This window comes from Phaenicophaeus curvirostris, chromosome 15 (assembly GCF_032191515.1).
Source record: "Phaenicophaeus curvirostris isolate KB17595 chromosome 15, BPBGC_Pcur_1.0, whole genome shotgun sequence".
In the NCBI taxonomy this organism is placed as follows: Eukaryota; Metazoa; Chordata; class Aves; order Cuculiformes; family Cuculidae; genus Phaenicophaeus; species Phaenicophaeus curvirostris.
This window is the reverse complement of record NC_091406.1, coordinates 1,554,483-1,582,372: the sequence shown is the minus strand read 5'-3', so window position 1 is coordinate 1,582,372 and position 27,890 is coordinate 1,554,483. Positions and strand designations below refer to the sequence as shown.

The following is a 27,890-nucleotide window of genomic DNA, read 5'->3' as shown; positions in this document are numbered from 1 at the left end:
GCACGTAAATACATTTAGACAGGAGAGTACCTACTGCATCGCAATAACAGAATGAACACGTGTCAAGGCTCAGGCTAGGTGTGAGTATCTCCAGCTCTCACAGTCTTAAGACAACCTCAGTCACAGTTTCACATCTGAACAGAACTAATCTTCTTGAAGCTGAGGAGCATCCTTTTCAGCTTACTGCATCTTCTCTACACCCAGTGGGGGAATTATTGCATTTTCAGGTGTTATCATATCATACTTTCTGATTTTCTTTCCATAACCACTGCCAACAGTAAATCAAGAGAAAAAAAAAAAGCATCACTGGCAATAAGCTAAGCTTCAGACTACAAAAGTATTACGTGCTTAAACCCCAAAGATGCCAATTCCATCAGCATGACTTATCTGAACATCTCTCTCTCTAAAAGCCAGGGTAAGGTACGCAAGAAAACACAACAAAAGCAACAGGATAATGGGTTTGGGTTTCATTCTGGCATACCCCACTGCTTTTAGTCATTAATAAAGAAAAGAAACCCATCTGGAGTCAAAAACACATCTCTGGCTCTCCTGCTCCCGAACAAGCCCTGGCAGTGCCCTGGAGCACATCCCAGCCCTCTGCGGCAGGAGCGGCTGCTCCAGGCGATGGGAAGCAAATGCTGCAGCCCAGTTCTCCGAACACCCAGGCTGTCATTTAACAACCCTTCCCACCAAAGAGAGAGAGTTTCAGGATCCATCCTCTGCCGCTTCACCTGCTGGTCCACCCCATGCCGCTCGCTTCCTGCGAGGAAACCAGGGGACCACGGCAGCATCCCTCTGGGAGCCAGCATCCCCCTGCGCCCAGCCACTGGGAGACAGTTCCCTCTGCACATCCTCACCCCAGCAGGCCAAATAAGTGACTGCAAAGAGCAATTCACTCATCTTAAGTGAGCAACAAGGAAAGATGAAATAGACAGTTATTTTTTTTCTCCCCATGGACAGAAACATTGAACTAACTGTGTTCCAAACACTTGCTATTTCTGAGTACGCAAGCTGGCAGTTTCCTTCCTTGCGTTAACAGTCATCCCTGAAACTGATGTTATCAAGTAAAATAACAGGGCATAGAGCTGTGCTAACTCCTTCTCGAGTGGAGTTTATTAGTTTGTCCTAAATCAACCCACCTTGTTAGTATATTGGTACAGCTCCTATTTACCTTTGACGACAGCAAACGCTTACAGTTTGTTACCTGGACAGAAGAAAAAAAAATTTTGAAATTCCCATGCTCGTTTTTTTCCCCCCTCAATCCCCAGACTGTTCATTCTTCTCTCACCACATACCAGGATTATTGAAGCTCACTTAATAAAGATGCTAATTTTTTTATACCAGGCACATACAGGACCTTACATGAAAGGTTACAGCTACAACAGTTCAACACGCTACAGGAGCACCGAGAAAATTCCTTTGCTTTCAAAGGATTCAAAGCTATATCAAAGTTAAAAAATAAACACATATGCACATCGACTTGTGTGTACCCTCTGCAGCCAGGGAATCGGACCAGCAGATCTGGGTGGTGTACAAACCCCTGCAACTGGAGTGTGAAACGCTGCCGGAGCATCCACAGCTCAGGGCCGACGCCGCTCACAGCAGCCGTCAGGATCCAGCATGTTTCAGCTATTAAATCAGCCCTCAAACACCACGCTGGGAGTTCCCATGCGACGGAACCCGGTCTCGTGCCAGGGCATTATCTCATCCTTTGTTTTCCCCAAAGTGCGAGGCAGACGATTCCCCCTCCCCTGCCCCAGTCGATGCTGCGCGAGGGCTGTGGGACAAGGAGTCCGGGGGCCCAGGGAGAGCTCGCCCCGAGCAGCCACGGCTCACCCTGCGCACTGACCAGGGAAGAAGGAAAGAGGAGGCTTTAACACCCAGTTCACAGCAATGAACTTGGAGCCTATTAACTGAAAGAGGAGTCATTCATCCTTATTTAAAGGAGACCTCCTTGACTGCGCAGGCAGATGGTCAGGCTCGGAAAGGGCGCAGCACTAGAGAGGATGGAGGCGAGCAGGACCAGGAGCACCCTCCTTCTGTCCACATCCCTCCTCCTGGGAAAGACAAGGGGTGCCGCCTTCCAGCGGGGTGGCACTGGGATGCCATTCCCACAGGGACAGGGCTGACGATGGCCTGTGGGAAGTGCCTCACCCTCTCCGTACAGCGGGAGGAAACCCAACCTTCCACCCCACATACCTCATTTCATCCAGGCGGCCAGGTTTGGGAGGGCTTGCATCCGATTCCAGCTTTGGCTACGCGCTGCCAATTTAATTTCTGCTGCAATTATTCTCACACCCAGACACTTGATGTAGCGTCAATTAGTGCAGACAAGGCTCTGCCCCACAGCCCAGAGCCCACGTTTCCAGCCTCCCCGGTCAGAAGGCTGTCAGTTCTGACAGCATGGGAATGGCCAAGAAAACAAACATCCTCTCTTTTTATTACCACCACATGGTGGTATTTTGACTAGGGAGCTCACGCTGCAAGAAACCAAAGACAGTGAGTCCTTCGCTATTTAGGATGCGGGTTTGAATGTCATGGAATTTGCGTCCTTCTCTGCAGATCTTTGCCATTAAGGACAGACCTGTACAGTGTAACTGATAACCAAAGTCTGTGAGGTTTTTTTTAAGCATTATTTCATGAAGGCAACTCACTGGCATCCTGTTCAGTGTCATTTCTGCTAACTGTGAACAGGCAGCTCCCTCCACTTCCAGCTTCTTCAGTTGTGAGGGCAGTTATTCCCTGCGGTCATGGTATTAATCAAAGTTTTAATAAGGAGGATTGATTACATTCTTGGTCTCTGAGCAGGGGTTTTCCACAAAGCTCAACTGACAAACCACAACGGATTTAGAAAGAGAGGAGAGCTCAGCAGCTGGTCCATACCTCCAGCTCCGTTGCACAAAAGAGAACTGAAAGCCTCACTGCCTTCAAGATGAAAATTATACCTAAATAAACTAAAATGTAATTGTAGGGTACACACTTTCCTAGAAACCCCATTGATTTAGTCGAGCAAGAATTACTGCAGACTCAAGTCAAAAGACTTTCAAGGCACCTTTGCCCAGGATGATGGAAAAGCTGGAGGAAGGGAAGACACATGCTCCACATTACTGGAAAGGCCACCTGGGGTAAAACTCTCAAAGCCCTCTCAAGGACAACCCCAAACCTATTTTTGTGACATGAGGGCAGAATTCCAGCAGATTATTTTCCCTGTTTCATAGCAGATTGCTTTTTTTCCAGATGCAAGGAAGTGCACCGAAAGGCTGCACACTTTGAGCCAAGCTATCACTTCACGACGAGTCTTCTCTTTCTCACAGTCTAACAGGGGCTTTTGCTACAGGAGCTGAATGAATACAGCAGAGGACAGCCCTGGGTCGTGTGGCATCATTCCACAGGGGACTCCAGCCATGACCAGGAGCTCTGCTCCCAGAGGACGGGATGCCTGCTGCAAGAGTCTGCGCTCTTGGGTGCTGAGGGTGACCCTTAGAGTCATGCAAGTCAGAGGACATCGGCAATAACGCAGGGGTCAGGACAGCTGCTGGCACGTCTCCCAGGCAGCCAGCGTGAACCACGCTGAAGCCTGAACATCACTCAAGACACTGTCACTCTGGGGAAGTAGAAGAGTCAACCAGCATATCTCAGGTGCAACCACAGCAAAAGAACTCTAATGTATGCATGATACCCCCTCCACCTCCTCTCTGGGAACCCCAGAAAGCCATTAAGCAAGATGACGCGGGGATACAGCCACTGAAAAACAGTGAGAGCAGGAACTTGCTGTCCGTACCCGCGTATTCTTGTTCACGTGCCTCTCTCGGTGCCTTGCCGCAAATACATCTGCTCTGCCCACTGAGTACTCCCCAAATTCACACATTTCCAGTGGAGGTCTGGATTCAGGAAAATCCATCTCTACCCCCTCATTATATTCTATGTAACTGTCTAATTTTTAAAGAGATCCATATGTAACACACATTAATAGCCAGATTCAAATCCAATCTGCATTAAACCTCAGAAATGTTTTATCTGGCAGTGGGACTGCTGCACATTTGTTCCTCATTTCATATTATTCATACGGTTTTGGGCACATCAGACTCTATTAAGAAAACATATCTGTCAAAAAAGATTGCTGCAATTGATTGATGAAGCAAACATGGCCAGAGCTCAAAGCCCCAGCACACAGATCACCCTGCTCTGTCAGTCAGCGCAGGAAAGACGAGCAGACCCACGAGTCGCTCGTGTGCGACTGCAGGGCGGGTCTGCTGGAGCTGCCCTTCCGCAGTGCCAGCAGCCCCAAGCCCCTCTGCCCGCTGTCCCCAGGCAAGAATGCAAAATATTTGCCAATTCTACATGGCTGCAACGGCTAACAGAGTCACAGGCGTGTGTTACACGTCCGATCCTCACGGGGTTTGGAGGATCTCAACCTTGGCGTCGTTATTTGGTGGAGTCTGTGTTGTCAGGGCTCTCTCCCCACTCCTCACTGAAGGGAAACGAGCCCAGTAGCACTCCTCATCGCATCACCCCACCCTCTTCCACTCCAGCAGGTCTTGTATTCTTTCTGGACTGAGCTGTGGGGGGACAGAGCTGGGTCTAGGCCAGGACAGTGCAGGGATCTGGTTCACCACAGCAGCCTGGACTTTATCGGCCCAAGGAAAGCACAGCAAGACCTGCAAGGAGAGGGTCTAACAAACAGGATGCTTTAAAACCACACATAGAAACTCCTCAGTCTCTGGAAAAACTGCGAGCTGAGCAAAGGGCCTTCCAGATTCCAGTCCTGGGTCTCCTCTCCTCAGAAAACCAAGGCTGGGTGCAGCGCTGCTGCTGCCGTACCTGCGGTTCCGGCTCGATGTTGATCCGGTACGCTTGAGCCTTGCCGTCTTCCAGAACAGGCGGAGACCAGGTCTTCCCTTCAGCTCTGCAATGAGAAATAAGTGAACTGAAATTACTTTAAAAACAACTGAATTTGCAACTGAAATTGCCGTAAAAAAAACAAATAAACAAAACCATACAGAAACCCCCAAACAACAGAAAACAGACTTCTTAAAAAATACAACTATCAAATCCAATCCCAAACATATTTACAGCGTATAGGTCTGCCACAGAACAGCTACATGAATTTGTTTGCCTAAAATTATCCACAGAAACAGCACAGTGGTAAACAGAGAAGATGCCAGTTCTGCCCTATTAAGACCACGAAGCTCAAAGCCGCTCTTGACGTACAGGCTCCACCTTAGTGTGAAGTTCAAAATACAAACTTACTCCAGTTGAATAAATCAGTAAAGAGGCTTGTGGAGTTCCCATTTTGCATATTCCTGGCTTTGCCCCTTTTTTCTGGCTCTGAATCCTTTTGTGTATTCCAATTATGTGTGTCTCTATATGCATGTGGGTACTCCCTATACACCCGACCACAGGAGGAATTACATAAAAGCCTTTCAGGCAGAAGACTTATGTGACCCTGGACGAATCGTCTTGACCTTTTCAACACAGGTGCCAGAGAGAAAAAGCCCTAAATATACAGTTTCCATCCACAAATGGATCTTCAGCCCTGCCAAGCGAGAGCAGGATGTTGCCACTGCCCAAAGATTTTTCCATGTGCCTGATGGGTTTTCCTCCTGAGGCGTCTACAGGCAGAGCTGGGTTGCTTGGAGCACAGCAGAGCTGCAGGAGCCAGGGCAAGGCCCAACATGAGCTTTTCTGGGTACCAAGAGATTGAGTTGGGCAACAGAAAGTACATGATGTACAAGATGAAGTGTTGAAATGCAAACTCCTCTGTTTATCCCCAAAACCTGTGCAGGCATCGCTTAATGGAAATGGGAGGTCTTGTTCCAATAGGCACAGATCACGCGCTGCAGCCAAGCATCCTTCGTCGGACTCTGGCCCCCACCACATACCATGTTCAGCTTTGGTTTAATTATCTGCAGAGTCCACATTTGAAAAATAAGGAGCATGGTTTTAACCCAGGAATCCTCAAGGTGGATTTTACCTTTGGTATTTTGCACCTCAACCAGTCAGCATACAAACCTCCCTTTCCAAAGCCAGGGGCTGACCCAAAGCCCACTAAAGAAAAGACTCCCATGGCTTTAACACTTTGGATGCATCCCCTGAGAATTTAAGCTTTTGTGTTCTGAAACACTACTCGGAACTACCATCAGCTTTTTCAACAGGGAAGAACTTGGTGTCTCACAGCATTTTGCTTAGGAAACTGTCAGCCTCTGGACTGGACAGGCTTTCTTACTTTTTTGGTGAAGGAAGCTGGCCTTCCCAGGAACGGCAGCATTCCCAACTCGTTTTTTTGCCACGATCCAGCATTGTGCATATTGCTTCCACATTGAGAATTTCATCCGGAGGCCCAGAACAATGAAATGCCTAATTACATCGTCAGAGATCATCATTATAATTTCCGTGCTTTTGTCCCGACACTGAATCCGCCCGACACGTGCTCGCGCTGCTGCCGAGAAGGGGCAGTTACGATGATCCCCCTGCTCAGCTCTGGAGCCCACATGCCAAACACAGCTTAACAGATCCCTGAAGACTTCAGTTTGCCAGTAAATAAGAACTGAGACTCGGAAAGCGATCCTGATTGCAGCAGATAAGAGCGATAACAGTAAATCCGCTCTGCATTAAGCTACGGTATTTGGTCACCAGCGCTGCCAGCCCTTTCTGCTTGGAGAGTCCCAGCTCCCAATCCCTCTAAATGAGCAAAGATCACACTGGCTGTAACACAAAGCAGTTAAACTTGTGTTTTCCAAAAACCATCCTAGGCTTCTTCACACTCAACAAAACTCACAGCCAGACTTAAGTTTGTGTGTAGAAGTCCATTTGTCGCTAGTGCTTTTAATGATTAAACTCAAGGCTTCACCATCAATTCTTTAGAGCGGCCAGAAGTCCTCGGTACAAGCAAGAAGCCTCGTCCAGCTTCCAGCGATGGCCTGAGCGAAGCCAGGCTCACCTCAGCCACAGCTCCCCCTTGGACCACTCTGGAATGAGGCTGATGCCACACAATTTAGCTTCTATTTAGCACTTAGGCAAAGCAAAGCAGACAGGGAGAAACACTAAGCCTCACCGAATAAAAATGCAAGCCGTAAGTTTGATGAGTATTTATGCTTTCGCAAGGAGACCCCCTCTTTTCCCACGGAACAGCAGAATACGAGGTAATCCAAAATAATTAAGGGATTGCTCTGTCTGAGAGCATTATGCCACGAGCAGTTACCGCAGCATAAGCTGATGTTCCGAGCACCCTGGTCCCCACTGCAGGATCATCCCCGTTCCCATGTCCCTGGACCAGCAGCAGAGGGGTCCCCTGTGGCCCCCCAGGACTGCGGAGCCGAGCAAGCCCCGGGGCAGTGGGAACCCAGGGGGGCATCGCAGCCAACCCAGCCACCCTGACCAACAGTCAGAGCTTTGTGTTTAGGCAACAGCAAAAACCAATCACGCTTTCCTAACGTAATGGGTGAGGGATCAGACGTCACACTCAAATGTTCCGAGTCGTTTAATTTACAGCTCAAGGATGGGGAAAAGCATTTTCAGATGTGTTGTAAGGGATTAATGTCAGCTATGTGGAAATCATTACCCTGCACTAACAACGCTCTGCTCTGTTTTAATGGCTGCTAGGACAATCCTAAGAAAAATAACTTGACCTAGGTTAGCGCCAGACATTCAACACGGGGCTTCGTGGGAAACGAACCCATGAACAAGACAGAACTAAAAAAATAAAGCTGCAGACACCTTTTATCCCACAATTTGTTTTCTAAAAGACTCAACATCATTCTCGAAAGATTACTTGCATATGCTCACATGTTCTACCAAAATGTTTTTTCACCTGGTAACGATCTGCAAGTCTGGGTCTCTGCATTTGTGGAGCTGCTTTTAAGTTGCAAGAATTCCTGGGTCTCATTGAATTTCTAATTTCTCCATCCCCTTATAAACTAACATTTAGCACTTGGGAAAGGGCCAGACCGGACCTGGGACGCTGCCGTCTGCTGTTGTGCAGCCATGCAGGTGTGAGCGGGTGACAGCTACGCAAGCCTCCCGCACAACCCTATCGCTGTGTTTCATGCCGATCTCTAAAGCCCCTTCTGGGGGTGGTGACTCCAGGTTTCTGCCCATCTCCTGAGCAATATTCACCTCCTGTGATGAAACAGCACAACAGGCGTGACTGACTTTTATCACCATTAGCCTTCTAGGAGTTGAACTGAGTCTGGATGCAGCTACAGCTGCTGAGTCTCCACGACTGGGAACCTCGCTGTGATAACTGTAAGGTGATGGATCCAGCTCTGCAGCCTGATGTAGGGCTTCCACTAGCTGTGAAAGGAGCTGTTTGCCCCAAGGGACCTTGCTTGTCCAGGGTACGCGAAAGAGAAGCTGTAGGATTTCTCCTCCCTTCATTCCTTTCAGCTGAAACCATCACTGTGTATCCAGGCTCTGGAAAGCTGCCGGTTTTCCTTTCTATTGCTCCTTGAGGAGCTCCAAAGGGGAAGCTGTGATTCACTTTTTCAGTTGTACTTTTACTGGAAACTTGAAAACATACATTGTCATCCTTCCCATCTTCCTGCCTGCACAGCTCTCAAATGGACCCAACAAAACCTCCATAAGCTGAGGGAGGTGGGGAGGGGGCTCGGAAGAACATCAGCTACGTGAGGTTCCAGGGACCTCAGGGGCTACATGTCCAGAAAACATTACTGGGCTTTCTCCTAGAGAAAATTACTCCATCTCTGTACAGAAAGCAGGAATAAATACAAGATCTGTGTATCTCGAGTTCTCCAAGCAGACTCGGTGCACTGGTGCTTCAGTCCACGTTGGCTCTCTGCACATTCCATGTCACATCGGGAAGCGCAGGTTGGTTGTCCCCTTACCAGCAGCTTTCCCAGCGTAGGCTCAGGGCCAGCTCCTCCAGGAAGGATGCAGCACAAGCCTTCACGGTCCCAGATGGCAGATGACAAAAGCTTCAGAAGAACCTTTTGGGCTCGTCTTCCTACTCTGGCACAGACAGGCAGGCCTGGGCAGCGCTGCCAAGGACTTTCCAGCCATGTGAGTCACCAGGAACAGCATCAGTGATACCATGGATCTTCCCTGCTGCCTCAAAACTTCACTTCCCCGGGGGTCCCAGTGCTGCTGACCTCCCACCTCCCTCTGGAGCTCAGCACAGCTCCCAGGGAGAAGCCACAGCAGATGTGCTTCCCAACATCTGGCATGGTCCTCCAGCCATCGGAGGCACGGGAAGGGGTGCTCTGGGTGTTGCTTTCCATTATGGTGATCGGAAATTACATATTCACGTTTGACCAGAAACTCTGTTTTCTCCTTCCAGACTGACTGGAGGAACAGATTCCGCCATGCAGAAGGAGAAAACCACCAACCCCAGCGTGACTTTCCTAATGACAGACCACGCTCACGGGAGACGCACTGATCTATTTGCAGCCCAACCACACGGTCGTGCCTGGCTGTGGCCAAAGTTTGCATCACAACAGAAATCCCACTTATTTCAGTTATTCCCAAGTCCGAGGGAGAGAGATTGCCTGCACCACATGGGAATGTTTTGCATACTGATTATTTACTGTGCCCAGAAAGGGCCAGCCCTCCTGTTCACTTGTTTCTCCAACAGCGTACCCAAACATCTCAATCAAGTAAATTTGATAAACAGGATAATTACATCATTCCATAAAATTAAATGGTCTTTCTGCATCCCTAAAACCTCCAAAACCCAGACAGGCCATGCTGTTCAACCACACATGAACTCCCTCTTCTTGTCTTCCTCCCCACATCCTTCCCCCCATTCTGATTTCCCTACTGAGCCTTCTAGTTAAAGGGCATTTACTGACCACTGTTTGAAAACAAAACCAATCTTGTTCTGTAACTCAGTAACACATAATGCCAAGGGTTCCTGGAGAAAGGGCAGGGATGGAAGAAGCCCAGAGGGTTGGATGCCCTTCGCTGCCAGGCTCGCTGCCCAGCTCCCTGCCCTCCCGCAGCACACACGCAGGCAGCAGGGAGCCTCCCTTGATAAAAAGAGAACTAATGCCAAATTTCAGACGTCTCTAGTAAAGACACAACAGAGCTTGTTATCTCAAGTATATCTCGAACACACTTAATTTCCTTGTGTTGATTTTCAAACTATATTTTGTTGAAGGCAGAGCACAGAGAGGGCGCTGCTTTTAGAGCATCTTTCTGCCTGAGGGAGCAGAATTAGCAACACATCCCACTGTCACTGCCCCAGGACATGTCTCCCTCTCTAGCACCAGGTCCCGGAGCAGGGATCCGCTCGTGCCAAGGAGGTAGTGCTGGACACACTTCCAGTGATGACTAAGGCTGGGCAGAGCTGTCTGGATCCAACAAGTCACTCAGGAAACCAGAGAGAGATCCAAGAGCCACATCACAAAGCATTCGCTTTGGGCCAAACTAAACATAGACCTAAGAAAGCATTATTGGAGCTCTTTCCTTATTGTAGTAAAAATAAACTATTCAGTTTTTCCTATCTAGAGAAGGCCACTTCCACAGGGTTCTCTGGGTATGGCCGAGGAGCGTTTTCTCTCCAAGGATCCCCCTAACTGACCCAACAGTGTGATCTCCTCACTGAGAAGAGCCACCCCACACTGAACAGTTCCTCACCATCATCAGCTCCTCTCTGTTCCTGTCTACATGTTTTCCACAAAAAGTATAAACACTAAGTGATAGCTCCTTGTAGCAGGAAATGCCTTTTTAATCTGAAGCGGAAAATTGTATAAACTTATTTAAATGTATTCTAGATAACATTAGTCATCCATAATCCTTACGTGGAGCACTCATTTTGATGGGATAACTTGTAATTTGTATTAGGAACCTTTAGCTACAGAATTAATTACAATGGAAAGCAAAAAAAAACCCTCAAGCCTTCATTTTGTTTAGAGATAATCTAAAAAAAAGTGAATTTGGCAGGACCTTCAAATGACTGCAGGAATGCACCAAGAACTGAACCTGAGGGCACATCTGCTCCATGGCCATCTGCAAGCCTTCTGCAGAAGAGCCAGCAAAGCTGACCCAAAAGCACATCAAACAGAAGAGGACCTACCTATTCACAGAAAGCAGCAGCTGGTCCATGCATGCTTTGATCTTGTTCTGTGCTTCTAGGTGCGTCATGTTCTCCGTGCTCTCTCCATTAATCGCCAAAATAACATCTCCTGGGCACAGGTTTGCCATGGCCGCTTTACTGCCAGGGTTAATCTAGGTGGGGAAAAAGAAAAGGGTTACTTAAAAGAATGCATGGTTTTAAAAAGTCCAGTTTCTTGGAATATGCAGCAGATAAAGGGAATGGTCATCCCTGGAGAAGACATGTTTTGCGTCTACCAGAGGGCGGATGTCAGAGCCAGGGCTCTCAGGTCGAGCCCAATGCTCCAAGGGCCACCCTCTCCAACGATGCTCTTAAACTAAGAGATCTCTGTCAACTCCAGTCAGTGTGTGACCAGGTTCTCTTTTCAGATTTGTCTTGTTTCAAATAACACTCTACCCTCTTTCAGGAGATGCTTTAGACTCCTTTGGCTTGCAGGCCTTTGATCATGCTGTGAGAGCCAATCCCTGAAAAGCACCCATACCCCTCCTCTTTGGCTAATTAGGAGATGAACGCAGTCACCCCAACTGCTTCCCGTTGAGAGGTTACGCTTGACATCAGTGTTTCCTGACCATCATTCCAATGACTCATCCCTTTCTAGTCCTGCATGGAATATCACACAGCTCATTGAGGCTCCACTGCTCTTTCCCCCTGATTTTGTAGGGATGCCAGAACCTTATAAAACCCCTCACGTCTTTCCTGAGGAAATAATGACAGATCCAGGTACTGTTCGTGGTCAGCCAAGAGATCAGTCCTGCAGCCCATAGAAGTGTTTCTTGAGAAATTACCATTTCATTTACATCAGCCTAAATAGGATTTTGGTTCTTGCAATAAAACAAAATGACGTAAGGCATACGCAGGACAGGTAAATGTGTCTGTTTAAGCTCTTAATAGTTTTGTGCTCACCCTCCAAATTCCTCTTCAGTCACTCAGAGCATCTGCCTACACTGCTCCAACCAGCCACAGGGTTCAGCAAGTGAGACAGGACAGGGGATTTTCTCACTGCACGCAGAGCGTGACGATGCTTCCGCACTGTTTATTCTTCACCAACGTGGGTCTAATCCCCTGTCTCAGGCAATGGGTCTCTGCTCCATCCACCCTGCTCAAAAGATCACTGCTCTATCCTCTGTCACCCCTCGGATGCACCTTATCTTGGTGCACAGGGGCAACCAGACACCAACAACACACGTGTGGTTTTTCAGACAGTTTGAGACCAAGTGTCAGCACTGCTCCACAACACCCACAACCCACCCCCAACCACTGAGGGCACCATCAAGCAGGCAGCCTTTTAAAAAGAGAGGCACGCATGCCTCCTTGCCTTCATTTTACAGCCATGATACCACTGAAACGTGAACCTGAAGGTGTTTGAGGAGCTCCAAACCACATTAGTGCATTTAAGTAGAGCTGGCAGCCTGAATTAAGCCTTTTGTTGTGTTGTCAGAGTAAATCAGCATTTGCCATTTGGTCTTCAATGGTTTCAGCCAAGCTATTTTGCTTTACACAAAACCTGCCTGGCCAACTCCTTTTCCCTGCTTGTGGGCTCCCCAGTGACTCAGCTCAGAGCAAACACCAGGAGGTACTTGGGAACCAGCACACGGTAGCTGCAGAGCTCTGACACAGGACATTACAATCCAGGGCAGGTTTGTTTTCACACCCTGGCATGCATCTGTTCCATCGGCCTTTCTAACCCGTGTACGACCTGGCATCCACAGAGCATCAGTGGCCCCTCCACAGCCCCAGAAGCTGCCAGACCCACCAAAAAGTCATCAGGAAGCTCAACCAGCACCTCCAAGGAAGCATCTCCACACGCTTGCCTGTTATCTCCTCTGCTCTTGTTATCTGCTCCCCTCTGCCCCACAGCCTCAGCTGCCACCAGGCTCTTGCACTCACAGACCTTCAAGCTGACCCAGGACAGCTGTATTTTGTTCTTGTCTATTCGATGCTGTCTTCATGTTTTATAGATTTTTCTCCCTGCCCTGATCTTAACCAGATTGCAGCTTGCTTGGAGAATAAGCTGTTCATAAATGGGGCTCTTAGCTATTTCCTATTTTTAGATTCTGGTTTATTTCAAATTATTTTGGCAGTATCTGTATATTAACATTTTCTGCTATCCGTGGAGATGACCGAGGGCTTGAGATGGAGCTGCACTCCAAGAACTCATTAATTTGAGATACAGCATCGGTGTCATGGCAGCTTGGGAATCAGTATTGTAATGTCTATCAGGTCCAAAGTTTGGATTTTAGTGAATAATGTTTAAAATACTTCAAATTCTCCTAACTCACAGCTGCAAAAATCCATTGACACTAAACATGCCATAAAAAGCCCTACAGGCTGGATTATGGATCAGGACTACATTTGAATCCTCACACAGGGGCCCTATCTGCTTCACCCTGTGCAGCCTACTGCAAAACCAGGATCTCCGTAAGGACAGGGATGCAATTTTTAAGAAGTATAGTAATTTTTGTGACAGTTTCTGCCTGAACTGAAACGTCCAAGAAAGATGACCCTCTATTATCACACGGAAGTGAATAAAGACACAAAGAAGGAGCAGGAAGGATGCGGGCGTCTTGTTCAGGTAGCGCCTCAACCCAGAATCAGCCTCTTTTCTCTAAAAAGCCAGCTACTGCCCAACAGCTGCTGAGCACCGACTGATATAAACAAGTACAGGGGGGTTTGTTCAAGCAATAAACCTTGTTTTGCATGTAAGTCCAGTTCTCCAGGGCTATAGCCCTAAGGAACATAACCGCAGCTGCGTGTGTTGCCTGTGCATGCAGGGACATTAAAGCCCAGCAGCACAGAGAGGTTTGGGATGGATCCGCTCTGTCACTGCCTCCCAGAGAGCTCAGATCTGCTAGGAGTGGTACCCGCAGCCTGCAAGATGCAAAAAAGCATGCACAGATGTGAGAGTAACTGGATATGTTACGAAGTTAAAGACACAGCAAAGAAAACCTGCAGCGTGTCCCTGGAGCCCTGTGTTCTGGGAAGAGGACCCCAAAGGAACCGAGGCTGGAGAACAGGATGAGCTTAGGAAAATCAGCAATAAGATTTTTGTTTGTTTGTTCTGAAATTCTCCGTCAGCACCAAGAACAAATCATTTTAAAAAAAAAAATCAAGGTTGAATGAATGCAGACCAAGATAAGATAGATGGATACATAACTCGGAGCAGCAGGAGCAATTCCTCTGGCGCGAGGACAGGTTGTTGTGTCTCCCCACTGCCTTTCTATGGGTGATCCCCCTAAAGCAAAGCCCCAGGTCACACACCAGGGCCGACTGCAGGCTCTGTCCCACAGCTCCTGCTGTGCCTCATCTTGCTCGTGCTGGGTGCCTGCCAGGATTGGGGCTGCCTGTCCGCGTCCCCCAGCGAAGGGCTCAAACAGGGCAACTACACACTAGCAAGGAGCCAGCCCAGCCCCTCGCATCCTGCTCACTCACGGGTGCTGGTGTTTCAGGGCTGGAGCAAGGAGTTGGTGGAGAATCCTGCGGGAGGACAGGGGGCTCTGAGCCCTCATGCTGCTGGCAGCTCACACGGTCTCACTCCCTGCAAGGCCACCAGCTCCCAAAGGGCTCTGCTTGTGCTGTGAGGTGACAGCAGCCTTGACAAATGTTCAGAGCAGTGAAGTGTACAGCACTGAGAGCCAAACCCACTGCAAACACCGCAGGCTTAAAGAAACATAAATATTATTAAAATTCCCCTAAAGGTTTTTCTTTTTCAACCAGACAAGAATCTTGCCTCATTTGGAAGCTCTGAGCTCCCAAAGCCACAGCTTTATACAGCACTGATGTGAACTCCCAGCCACCGGTTAACTTAGGCTGCCAGTTATTGCTGTCCTGCGCTTGAAGATATATTCCCACCAACATAAACCCAAAGCCAACTGATGGGGACTTGGAGTGAAGTTGCACAAGACAGCCTAGCCAACTCCTAGCTTGCCCATGGAGGCTCCTGGGTGCCACTCAGCCTCCTCTATGGTTGGACTCGATGATCTGGTGAGTCTCTTCCAACCTGGTGATTCTATGATTCTAGCTCTGGTGCTGAGCAGCTCTTTAAGCACAGCCTGTGATGCAATCCAGCAAAGCAGAATGGGTTTGTGAGACTGAATCAAATCAACTCAGACCAACGGGTCCAGTGTGCTGGACCTGCCACCTGGGACCAGAGGTGGGATGGGGTTTGCTGGTGGTGAGCTCTTCAGGAGGTGATTAAGCAGACCCCACACAGCCTTCTAGGTGGAATACCCATTACCCATCACCTAATCGCCGCTACATCTTCAGCAGGAAGGAACCAAGCACGAAATACAGGCAGGAGCAGTCAGTGCGCCGAGGAGGTCACTGGCACTCGTGTTTCCACAGCTCCTTTTATGCCCATAGAAGCACGTTCGCGTGTACTCAGCCCGAGGCGAGCGCGCACGCACAGCACGGCGTGGGGAACACACCATAAACGTACGTCATTTTTAGTGCTCTCCCAAAATCAAATAAAGCCAAGAGAGAACAATGTTCCACATTTAACTCCCCCACAAAAATAAGCAGCTGCTTCTTCGTTTCTTGCAATAAAAATGCAGATGCACGAGGATATTTATAAACAGAAAACACTAAAAGAAACAAAAACCATGCACAGCGAACAATATTGTAACAGCAGGGCATGGGGAGATTCGCAGAGTGTGTGCCCCTGGTAAGAAGCTCCAGGCTCTCGAGAGCGGAGCACGCAGCCTCTCCCTGCAGTGTGCCTCCTGCCTTTTTCTAAAAAGCATATTATTCTCCTTAATCCCCTCAGAACAAGCAACCTAGCCTGGTTAAAGATGTCCCTGCTCCTCAGGGGGTCTGGACTAGATGATTTGTAAAGGTCCCTTCCAACCCAAAGCATTCTAAGAGCCTACTCTAAGCCTCATCTGTGGCACCTTTGTACATCCTCCATATAGCACTGTGCCTCAAAAAGTGCTAAGAGATCCACTGTCAGTACCTGCCTCTGTCTTTTTGTATTATTCCAGCAGAAAAAGGACAATTTTAGGGAAAGAGGCTTCAGCAACCAGCCCTTCTATCACTGTCCTCTCCCTCCTCTGTCACTGCAGGTTTGCTCTCAGGCTGAGGATAAGGTGGTGAAGTGTGACCCACCGGCTGCAGCACTGGACCAACCCCCTACAAAGTTAGAATCCCCTCTTGCCAAGTCATCAGCCAGTGAACTATATCTGCACAATTACAAACCAGTTGTTCTAAGCACCTCTCTTCCCTGCTGCCTTTCCCAAGCTCACTGCCCACCCTTCTCCTTTCCCCCAAAGGGACCAGCCTCAAGCAGCCCCCTCCCCAGCCACACGGATACTGGGATGCTATGAGACAGCTTGGAACCCCCCCAAAGCCAGCAGCAGCTATCTTATCTGCCACTGGAGCCTCGTTAGGGTTTGCTAAGTGCTAGCAACTGGCATCAGGCCAATAAAATAAAGCAACTGTCCCAGTAAGGCTGTTGGTGTTGGAAGCTGTGCAATCTAATTTAGAAAGATTATTAGCGCCGAGAGGAGTTTACTTTCAAGCACAGAGGGTTACGTTTTCCCCTGGGTGACCAAGCACAGAAGCATCTTAGGGCTGAGATCAGACGGCACAGAGAGAGGCTTGGGGAGCAAAGTCCCCCGTGTCTCGCAGTCCACGCAGGGACAACCCTGCACCCTGCGGGGACGGCTCAGCCCACAGCAGCCTTGCTCCAGCCTTCTCTACAACAGTGCCAGCACTCCAAGCTGGAACAATCAACACGGTAGTGAAAGGTTAATTCATTATATTAATTTAACCCTTTTTTTCCTCTCATCACTCTTTTCTGCAGGAACTTTCCTCTGTAACATCATCTCTGTCAGGATCCAAGGGTGAGGGATGCGATTCTGCCCCGCTGCCTGCACAGGTCTGGGCACAACCATTGGAAAGAAGAACTTAGTGTTTATTCTCCCAGTAGTTCTCACTTAAATTAACAAAAGGAACTTATTCAGGCCAACTACACTTACATCATAAAGGCACCTTTCTCTCTCCCAAGTCTACTTCACTTTTAAGAAAACCCTACTGTACCCAAACGCAACACATTGATTAATGAAGCCATCTTCCCAGGATTTAAAGGGTTAAAGCATACAATCTGGGCTTCTCCTCCTGAATCAATGGAAGTTTGTTCCAGGCGAGTCTGGGGAAATTTTCTGTTCTGCAGGAGTGATCAAAAGGGCCTGATTAAAGCCCCCAGGAGGCTATCAAGACAGTGCGACAAAGTTCTCGGCTTTTAAACAAAGTGAGTCTGTTCTGTTATCAGGAAGCACGCGACGAGGCAGCAGAGGACTCTATGGTAGCAAGAGCTTTTAAAACAGAAAGAACCAAGAGTTAAATGACTACATGAAGATAAATTCCCCAAATCCTGCAAGCATTCTTTCCAGGGATTCTCTTCAGCTTTTCAAAGTGTCTTAAGCTGACAGGATTCAGACTCAGCGCAGTGCAAACCTCCCAGCTAAGCATCCACTCCACAGTGTCCATTACTGATGTCCTGGATTTAACCATTCAAGACAAGTTTTCTTCTAGCTGTGCGTTACCCATATCTGATAATTAAGAATAATTACTTTAAGCAATCTTCTTTCATCTGACATATTTTGCTTTCTGAAGCTTGTACTGTAAAATGTCGTTCGCACATAATCTGCTATCAGTCCACACAAGATGTAAAACTACTTAGGGTTTAATGGGTGTGAATGCGAGTTGCTGTGGCTGACAAGAAAGATTGAGTGTGGCATGGCTTTTGAGGCATCTTTATGATGTTTGGAAGATTCATTGGCTGCAATACTCTCGCACAGCATTTTTTTTTTCCTTTACACAGAGCTCTGTTCTCTCTGGTGAGAAAGCAGGGTTTATTTTAGGTCTCTGCTGGCTGTAAAAGCTACTTGAATGCCACACCGCAGCTCGACATTTTTGCAATTGCTCCAAGTAACCTAACGAGCCCTGGGTTTGCTTGGAGTTTTTGTGCAAGTCCTGAAGTAGAAACCAAACAGAACCTTATCTCCCAGAGCTTGGGGAAAGCACAGTGTTAACGACTGTGTACAAATCCTCTATATTATTAACAAGCTCTCACTCCATTCCCAGGGTTTGCTTCAGCACACATCCAGCAGTGACAACAAATCAAGCAGAGTCTTTCCTGAGAACGTTTGTTCTAGCTATGTTATCAACACCACCAGATCTTGAGATATCTACTGTTTTCTTTCACACTCCAGCACCTGTGGTCACAGATGACTTTGCATAAAAACATTTTCACCCAGTGTTTGGGCACCCAACAACCATGAGTCAATGTGTTTTCAGAACTCAGAAATCAAACCACAAATTCAGCTATACAACAAATTCAGAAACACTATATTTAGAAGGGCTTGTGCCTTCTAGGATTTGCTATGTGACTCCTGCGGACTTGCAATACACGTTTCCCCCTAAGATTAAAAAAAAAAGTTACACTGCAATAGTCTGCACTAATTCCCCACAATCCATAGTGACACATGTGTATTAAAATTAAAGCACTGATCAATCCCCAGCAGGACCAGGATTATCACCATCTACTGTGCTTATACAGCAACAAAACCTTGAATAAAGAAAGAATAATTCCCCATATTTCCCCTTGTATGCTTCCTACCCTAACAGGGTCATTTTACTAAAACCGCTATCTAACTTTATTCCCTTTTATCCCTGTATCCACTTGGATACAACACTTTTCCAAAGCGAATACCTGTCCCAGCAGGCAATCTTTCAATCTTCAAGCAGTTTGAAAACTGACATCATCATCACTTAAAAAAAACCCCAAACCAAACAAACCAACCCCCAAAACCAAAAAAACCCCAATCTAAGCCACAACCCCCTCGCCCCAGCTCCAAATTCCCCAGTCGCACAGAGTCCTTTCTGCTCTGTCCAGCCTGGCAGAGCCCCGCAGTGTTTTCAAGGGTGTGCTGGGTTTATTTTGCTGAACTCGCCCCAAGGTCAGGCCGTGTGTGAATGGACCTACATGAATCATTCTTTCCGCCTGCTTTCCCACTCTGGATTATCACTGTGCTTGATTACAGCAATTAGCATTAAGCTTTCATTCCAGCACATTCTACCATTATTGTCTCCTGAACCAGCACAAGCATTTGTTCTCTTTCAGTTATTAAATAAAGCCTGGGCGACAGAATAACTTCAGCTGCAAATACACGTTACACACTTTCCTTGGTTCTTATCAGCAGCTCAGATTAACTGTTAAGCACCACTACAGCTTCAAGGGTGGCCACCCAGATCTCTCACTCCAGACGTTACCAGAGAACGATGAGAACACCACAAGAATGGCAGGCAAAAACTCTCCCCTTCCACTTAAAAGAAAAACATCTGACTTGAATTACTATGTTATAACAAACTTTAATACACATCATCTCTTCGCTCCTCTGTACTGGCAATAAACCCACCAAAGGTCAGCAGAAGTCAGCTGGGGTCCAAGTTTTAGGATTCTTCAACACAGCGCGCTGGAGAGCTCACTGAGAAAGCCTATCATTGCCAGTTAATAAACAATCAAATACATACAAGTTACACATAAAACAGGAAAAATCTTACGGAACACAAAGAAGAAAAGCCCCGTTGCCTCTCCTGGCATGTCTGGTTGTTGCCTTCTCTGCCAGCATCCCTGGGGTAACGGAACCCAGAGCCCCCACCCCACGTGCTCTGCACGCCGACCCCCGGCACATAAGAACAAGCCTCACAAGCCACACTGGGAATTATCACCCCGAGTGGGTTCTCTGCATTCAATGAGAACACAGCAACACACTCGGGCATTTGCTGGCTGCCCCGACAGAGTCAACAACACCACTTTTACTGGAATTCCTCCCTCAGTAGAATTCCTTCTTGAGTATCCTAACCTTTAACAGGACATGTATTTGCTCGAACACAAAAGCTACTTAAGTTTAAAAGTCAACCTTAACACAAACAATACCTGGATAATGGATTGCAGGCCAATTATTTCTCAGCCTTCTTGTGTTACAGTCACAAGCCGACACTGAAAAACACATTTTTGGTGCTCTGCTAGAGACAAGTGGGTAAACTGTTGTTGAAGTCAGCAGACAAAAGAAAAGCTGTATTAAAATACATTTAAAAAAAACACTGAAATTGATCAATTTGTCAATTATCTGTTTAGCAAAGTAATTTATCTGTGACTGTGGAAGCAGCAAGCGTTTGGATTAACACTGGCAGAGCTGGGCAGATGACAACATTGACTGCTCTGAGAGCTGGACAAGCCAGTTTGGGTGATGAAATGCACTCAGCTCCTCTAGTCACACTAACGACCAATTATCTTTTAATCCCAGGCAAGGGGCAGATCAACAGTGATCCCACACAGAACCGCTGCACTCACTGATGTGGTTAGAACACAACACTGAGAGCAGCTGAGTAAGTTACTCCACTCCTGTTCCTGACCCGTGGCTGCAGGTCAAGGGCGATGTTGTCCCTGCAGCAAGGACCCTTTTCCCACCAAGGCCAAGCAGTGTCCAGTTGTTAGCCTGCTCAATCGAGGAGAAGCAGCTGTTAGCTACCAGAAACCTAATTAAGTCTTAAAACCACTTTCTATCAAGTCATTAAGGCAAATTCCAAGCAGATGTTTTGGGTCATTCCCTTACCCCTATAAATACCACTAGGAGGAGGAACCATTAATTACATGATGTACTACACCCGGCGTGAGCTAAATGTAACCATGGGTATAAAATCAGGTGGGTTTCTTCCCCAGAGCACAGCCTTGGGCTACAGTTCCCTCCCCAGTACTGTGACGACAACGCACCAGCATCACCCCTGTGGCACCCTCTGGAGCTGTGTGCCCCCAAACCAGCCCAGCAAACTCCAACCCCGCTCATCTTGATCCCCCAGAAAATGCGAGAAGAAACAGGAGAGAAAAATGGACAGCTAGCACATCTAACTTTTTATGTGGCCACATGAGAAAGGTGCCCTAAGCACACTGGATTTGCAGTCACCTTTCCTGATCTTTAATACCCAAGACCTGAATGCTCCAGCTGGAGCCCTGGCATCTCCAGGGCAGTGCTCAGCATCAGCTGCTCCCAGTCACTCAGACAATCGGATCTTTACCACTTGTCATTTAAGATCGATTAGATCACAGAGGGAAGTGACAATAGGTCATTCCTTGATTTCATGAGCATATTTGAAACAGCTGCAAGGGATGGGTTCAACACCACCAGCTGCACCTGCACAAATGCAGTGACCTAGCAGGGGCTAAAGGTTCAGGCAAGTTCCAGTGGGCACACCAACTCCCCTTCCATAGCAGCACCGGGTGATCATTATTTTCCTTGCTTTCAAATCCATACTTTCTCAAGTTTATCCCTTGATAACACTGCCACAAGCCACTTTTGGGGACTACCTTCACACCAGCTCAGTCTCCTCTGGCAGCTCTATTCACACCGCTGCTTCGTTATTTCCACTCTAGCAGCGACACTTCTGCTTCAGGTCCCACAAACACAACATTAAGAAACCCTACCTGCACTTAACCCAGAGCAACAACACTCAAACAGGCTTTGGAGAAGAAGCTGCACCCTTCTAGATTCCTCCCAGCAGAGAGCAAAGCATCACTTGCCGCGGCTCCTGGGGCAGTGACGCATCTCTGTGCTCTTACAGCTTGAGAGAGGTCTGGGAGAAATTATTTCCTGCAGTATCTTAGCAAAGACTAGAGAAAACCAAACTATTAATGGCTGTGAAAAAACCCTACACAGATAATATTTTTTTTTTTCTAAAGTCAGCCGCCAACCTTTGGCATCCAGAACCGAATGTGGGTGGTTTTTGAATGCCTTGAATCCCAAATTACAACCTACAGCCCAAAAGCCTTGTGGCACATCAGTCCTCAGCCCCCTGGGGCACAGAAGTGGGGTGCAGCAAGCCTGCATCCCCTGGGCAGCTCATCCCACCCGGAGCACGGCAGCATCTCAGGCTCACAGCTGGATGCAGGAGTCCCAGAGTCTAGTCCTGCCTCCCAGCAGTATTTCTGCTTTTGAAAATATGTTTGTAATTGAATGGCATTTTAATATAAAGCAAATAAAATAAAATGAAAAAAGCACTTTGAAGGAAGCAGAAATCAGCCAAAAGCCTCAACAATTAGGCTACAGCAAGAGGCTCCCTCCCTCCCGCAGAGACCCAGCCCTGGGTTTCAAGCTGGAAAGAACAGATTTACTGGTTAGACAATTAATTTAATTGCTCAACTAGACAATTAAAGAATAAAAGTGAATACGGCACCACAGCAGCCATGCTCAGGGCTGCACAGACCCACCACCACGCGAAGCCCTGGCTGCCCCAGGAGCCCCTCGGCAACCCCTTCCCACACCCCCATGGCTGGGAGCCACACCAGAAGCAAATTCATCCCCAGTTTTAACGCTTTCTTTTTATTTCCAAGGCTAGTGAGGCCTCTTCTTGTGTTGAGAGACTGGAGCCCTAGCAGAGCACCCTACGCCACATTCACATCCCCAGGCGGGAGCAGCCGTTCCAACACAGCCCATCTCTTCATCTCATCGCCCCTCTCTTCAGCGGGAGCAGAGTTTAAAAAGAATCTCATCTCAAAGGCTGCCACGATCAGCAACATGCAATAACGCCCTGTGGCTGCGGACTGGGGTCCCAGCTCCCAGCCCGAGCAGCCTGGTGGGAGCTGCCCTCACGCCTCCCAGGGCGCCTCAACCCAACAAGGGATTTGGCAGCCGCCTGGCTCAACTGAAACAGGTTTGCTTTTTTTTTTTTTCTTGTTTAATATTAAGCCAAACTTTTTCAAAGTAACAGCAAAACAGGCTCCCTCTGCTAAACGAAGACGTTAACTTCCACAATAGGAACATTTTGGACTCGATGAGCCCGTGGGTCTCTTCCAACCTGGTGATTCTATGAGTTTTCCAGCCACCGAGAGGCGATTTTATGTCTTGCTGCGATCCGCTCATGCTAGTGGGGGAGAAAGAGGAGCCCCCCGGCTGGGAGGGGTGATGGGAACGGCTGGAGCCGATGACCCAGAGGGTCCTTTCCACCCTGGCGATTCTGTGACTCCACGGGGAGCGCTGGGAGCCGGGGCCGGGCTGCTGCTCCCCGAGCCCCGGGGGGTCCCAGCCCCGCTCTCCCCTCGGCTCAAACGCCTCCTGATGCTCCTCAAAGAGAAGCCCCCGGTGACGAGAGCGCAAAGTGAAAACAGAGACAAAGCTGCGCAACAGGCGCGTTTAACCTCAAATACAAACCGAACCTCTTTCAACCCTCCTCCCTGCCATGGGGGCTCCTTCCGAGCTCAGGGTACGCGTTTTCCCCGCTCTGCCGCAGCTTTAGCGGATGAACGAACAGCTTGTGCGCGTTACAACATTTTTAGGTCGTGGGACCTTTCGGAGCCGCTCGGAGCCCCGAGCGGCCGTGGGAGCCCGGCTCCTCGCCCCGTCCTCCCGGCCCTAAAGCCCGTGCCGAGCCCATCGCGGTGCCTCGGCACCCTCGGGGGGTGAAACACCTCAATACGGGGCGAGCGCCCCGCGTCCCTCCAGCCCGGGGGGACGAACTCGACTCGCTCCTTCCCGAACCCCCCGAGCTGCGGGGTTCGAACCACGCGAGCGCGACGGCCCCGTCCCCGCCGCCCCCCCGGCTCACCCTGGAGATGGTCAGCGGGGCGCTGAAGTCCTTCCCTCCCACCAGGCGAAAGCCCCAGGGCGAAGGGCCGCGCAGGGACACGGAGCGGGACATCGCGGCGAAGGCTCCGCTCCCCGCGCCGGCTCCGCTCCCGCTGCCGCCCGGCCCCGCCCCGCCCGCCGCCTCACGGCGCGCCCGGAGATCCCCGCTCCATCTCCTCTAGTTCAGCACGAAACCGCCCCCCCCAGCCCTGCCCCTGCCCGCCCCGGCCCACAGCCCCTCCCCAGCCCTGCTGGAGCCCCTTTCAGCGCTGGAAGCTGCTCTAAGGGCTCCTCTCAGCCTCCTCTTCCCAGGCTGAACAACCCCAGCTCCTCAGCCTGGCCTCGTACGGGAGGCGCTCCAGCCCTCAGATCGTCTCCGTGCCCTGCTCTGCGCTCGCTGCAACTGATCCGTGTCCCGAGGAAGCTGGGGAAGGGGCTGGAGAACGAGCTGGGGGTGTTTAGCCTGGAGAAGAGGAGGCTGAGGGGAGACCTCATTGCTCTCTGCAACTACCTGAGAGGAGGTTGTGGAGAGGAGGGAGCTGGGCTCTTCTCCCAGGGGACAGGGGACAGGACGAGAGGGAATGGCCTCAAGCTCCGCCAGGGGAGGGTCAGACTGGATGTCAGAAAGAAATTTTTCACAGAAAGGGTGATTGGTCCCTGTCCGAGGCTGCCCAGGGAGGGGGTTGAGTCCCCTTCCCTGGAGGGGTTTAAGGGACGGGTGGACGAGGTGCTGAGGGACATGGGTCAGTGATTGATGGGGATGGTTGGACTCGATGATCCGGTGGGTCTCTTCCAACCTGGTGATTCTATGATTCTCTGATTCCTGGGGCAGATCCCCTCTCTCTCCCGCTGCTTTGGATGCAGCCCAGGACACGGTTGGTTTCTGGCCTCTGAGTGCACGTTGCTGGCCCGTGTTGAGCTTCTCATCCACCAGCGCCCCAAGTCCTTCTCTTCAGGGCTGCTCTCAATCCATTCTCCTCCCAGCCTGTAATTGTGCTTGGGATTGTGACGATCCAGGTGCAGGACTTCCAGAGGTTGATAAAGGAAAAAAGTGGAAATTTCAAGAATATAGTCAGATTGGGTTTAAAGTGGTTTAGGAATCCTTCACAGTCATCACTTGGCCAGAAGGTGAACTTCCAAGAAAATAGTCAGATCAAGTTTAAAGCAGTTTGGGAATTTCTTGACTGATGCATCAATTCAGAGGTCTCTGCGGCAGCACTGGGCACCGCAGAGCATCCCTGCTTCCTGCTGGAACTGGTGACCGCTGGAGCACCCGGCAGATGTCCGCACTGCAGAGGGGGTTTAGTGTGATGGTTTGTAGGCATGAGGCGGTGGCTCGGAGTTGGGATGGGTGGGCAGCACAGCTGCTCGGCATCTCCTTGAAAGCTGAGGGCAAACCTCAAAATGTCTGGGCTTGGGAAAGTTCCCTCTCTTCCTGGAAAGGGCTGGGCTGGAATATCCCACTTCAAAAAAGGACCTAACAAAGGAGTCACTGTTTGAAAAGTCCAGTTCCATCAAGTACCTTCTTGTTACCCAGTTTCTGTGAGCTTGATTTATGTGATGTTCACTCTGAAGTCTCTTCGCACGCGTTTGCTTGGGACACAGGAAGGTTTGTGTGACCGTTTCACCACTGTGTCCACATTATCCAGTCTGGGACAGGGCTGGGAGCTGAGACTTTTAAACATGCTCCCTAGCTGTGCTGCAGCCTTGTGATTTAACAGAGTGAGCCCCAAACGCAATAACTTTTTTTTTGCTTTGCTGGGAAGGTACCCACAGAGGAGCAGCGCAGCTGCAGCTGGTGCCAGGAGAGCTTTCACCCAAACTCTTTGTTCCACGCGAGCGCGCGTCTCCACCGAGAGCGGCTGTAGGGGCTGACTTTGTCTGTGCAGTGGGGATGAATCATACCTCCTCATTCCTGTGTGATATCACCCAGCCTGCAGAAGCCTGGGAGGAGGCTGGCCTGAGGTTTCCTAGCTTGCATTAGAAAATCCACCCAGTCCCACACCGAAATTTGCCTCGCGGAGAGTTGGAGGACTCGGTTATGTGCCACGGCTCCTGCTCTCGCTGCTCGGTGACGAGGAGCGCTTCCCCGAAGGGCTGGGTTAAATAAGTGCACAAATGCAGCGTGTCAGCACCGGCACCTCCTTCCTCTTGAAGGGGGAAGAAAGAAATCCTTTCTGTAAGAGAAACTAAGCTGGAAAGCAGCAGCAATAAAAACAGAGAAGAGGAAAAGAGCAGGGGAAAAAATGGAGACGGCAGCTCTGTGGAGTCAAACATTTTCCACTGGCATCCATCTGGGCTTCGTTACTGGGGTGGTTCCCGAACTGCACTCAGGCTGAGGGACAGGCTCTGCCGCACAGCAAACCAGGGGGGGTTCAAAGCAATTCGTTGGTGTAGGAACTAGATGATCAAAACACAGAAATCCCCCCTATTAAAGTATTCATTTCAAAAGCTGACAGGAAAGCAGCTGGCTCCGAGGCCCTTTCTCTTCAAGGCCTTTTGAATGCTAAGCCGGGGTTATGCCTTGTGAAACTTAAGGCTTATCAAAAACATAACCCGGTTAAAATACGAATAGAATTACCCAAATCAGTATAAAATTGTGGCTGTGCTTGTTCCAAATGCATTAAACTGAGCTGAAGTAAAGGCAGTTTTACCCTGAATGAACCTGTCTGCAGCTGAACTCCTGATGGAAAGTGTCCATGTGCAGAGCAGCCCTTGGGTTTCAGAACTGCATCCGGAATGAATTTGCTTGCCACCTCTCTATCAGCAACAGACTTTTCCCCCCAGGATTTGGAGAATGAGACCATCAGCAAAAGAACTCCACATTTCACGGGTGTCTCATTTTCCTTTAGTTGCTCACACATGTGCTTTCTTTGAGCAAAACCAATACAATTTTGCTGCCTGCAAAGGACCCCGTCGAGCTCTTACTTCAATCAACCTAAGTAGGCTCACAGATTTCTTTTTTTGTCTTTGATAACTTGAGGGTTTTTAATTATGTTTCAAGTCATTTCCAGTACCTAATTGGAGTTCTACTTCTGGAACAGACATCAACAGACCCAACAGAAGATGATATGAAGCTTCCCGTGGGAGCAAGCCTTAACACGCAGCTGAAATACAGTATCTCCAACATGTTCATTCTTCTGCCGAGTGCTGAAACCCTATAGCGAGCTCTAACAAAGACCACACATTATTCAAAGGAGAGGTCAAACATGTTCATGAATTCAATCTCATCACTCCATTTGCTTTCACTTTTTCCCCCCAATATTTTCCTCGGTGTTTTTTTCCAGTATTTTTCCACCCTGAAGTCTTATCACCTCTTTGTTTCTTGTTTGAATATTCCATTCTGGCTCTCCTTTGCCACTGGTGACACTCTCGGTTTCCTTCCTTTGTTATCACAGACCAACTGGGTAAACTGCGGATATCCAGCTTTGTCTCCCATGTTGAATGAGCACTAAGGTTTTCCACTTGCCTCCCTCACAACATCTAGCAGAGGTTGCGTGCTTATCTGGGAAGCCTGATGACGACCTCCCAACACTGTTTTTGAACATCTGCCCACACAAGTGTGATTTTAAGAATTGTCATAGCTTGATAGCTCTTCTCCAGGTCAGATTTTCCTACGCTTCCAACTGCCTTCTTCTGGACTATGGTCGTTTCTCCCTTGAGTGGTTTCAGGAAGCCCTAAGTCCTGTGTAACAGCAGCCTGGGGCTGAGATCCTCTGACATTTTCACATCAGTTTAAGGGTGATAATTTAAGGCATGGGTCATTATGAATATTTTCTCCAGTGTTTCCTTCTTATTAGGATAGAAGTTAGTCATTCATAAATGACTTGATAGACACAATTTGGTTATCAGTCAGTGATGAAATCCTGTGCTTTGTGCTGCCTCCAGGCTCTTCATGAAAGATTTTATTTTTAGACAGTGAAGAAAATACCTGATAAACCTTCTAAGTTCAATAAACAACAGCATCTGTCAGACAGGTCTGAAAAAGGCTTGCTAAGGTGAAGCTTCTTTATTTTTTCAGATTTTAAAGTAGAATTCAGCCACTGTATAGATGGATGGGTTTTTTTTTTATGTCGAGGCCTCAAAACCTCTACCCGTACAACTGTGACTGCTAGAGCAGGGACATCTCTCTCGGTTGCGTACACCCCAACTTGCCAAGTTGCTCTGCATATCATCATGCAACTCCCCTTGTTGCTCTTTGA

General features: G+C 48.8%; 1 protein-coding gene across 1 annotated transcript in view; it reads right to left on the bottom strand.

The window, feature by feature from the left end:
* PDLIM4 (PDZ and LIM domain 4) overlaps positions 1-27,890 on the bottom strand; it is a 445,004-nt gene that overhangs the window by 18,173 nt on the left and 398,941 nt on the right. The window contains exons 2-4 of the mRNA XM_069869464.1: positions 23,669-23,772; positions 11,033-11,184; positions 4,822-4,906 (exon numbers count right to left, since the gene is read on the bottom strand). Coding sequence (XP_069725565.1) covers positions 4,822-4,906; positions 11,033-11,184; positions 23,669-23,761 — 330 coding nt within the window. The 5' untranslated portion in view covers positions 23,762-23,772. The remainder of the gene's footprint in view (positions 1-4,821; positions 4,907-11,032; positions 11,185-23,668; positions 23,773-27,890) is intronic.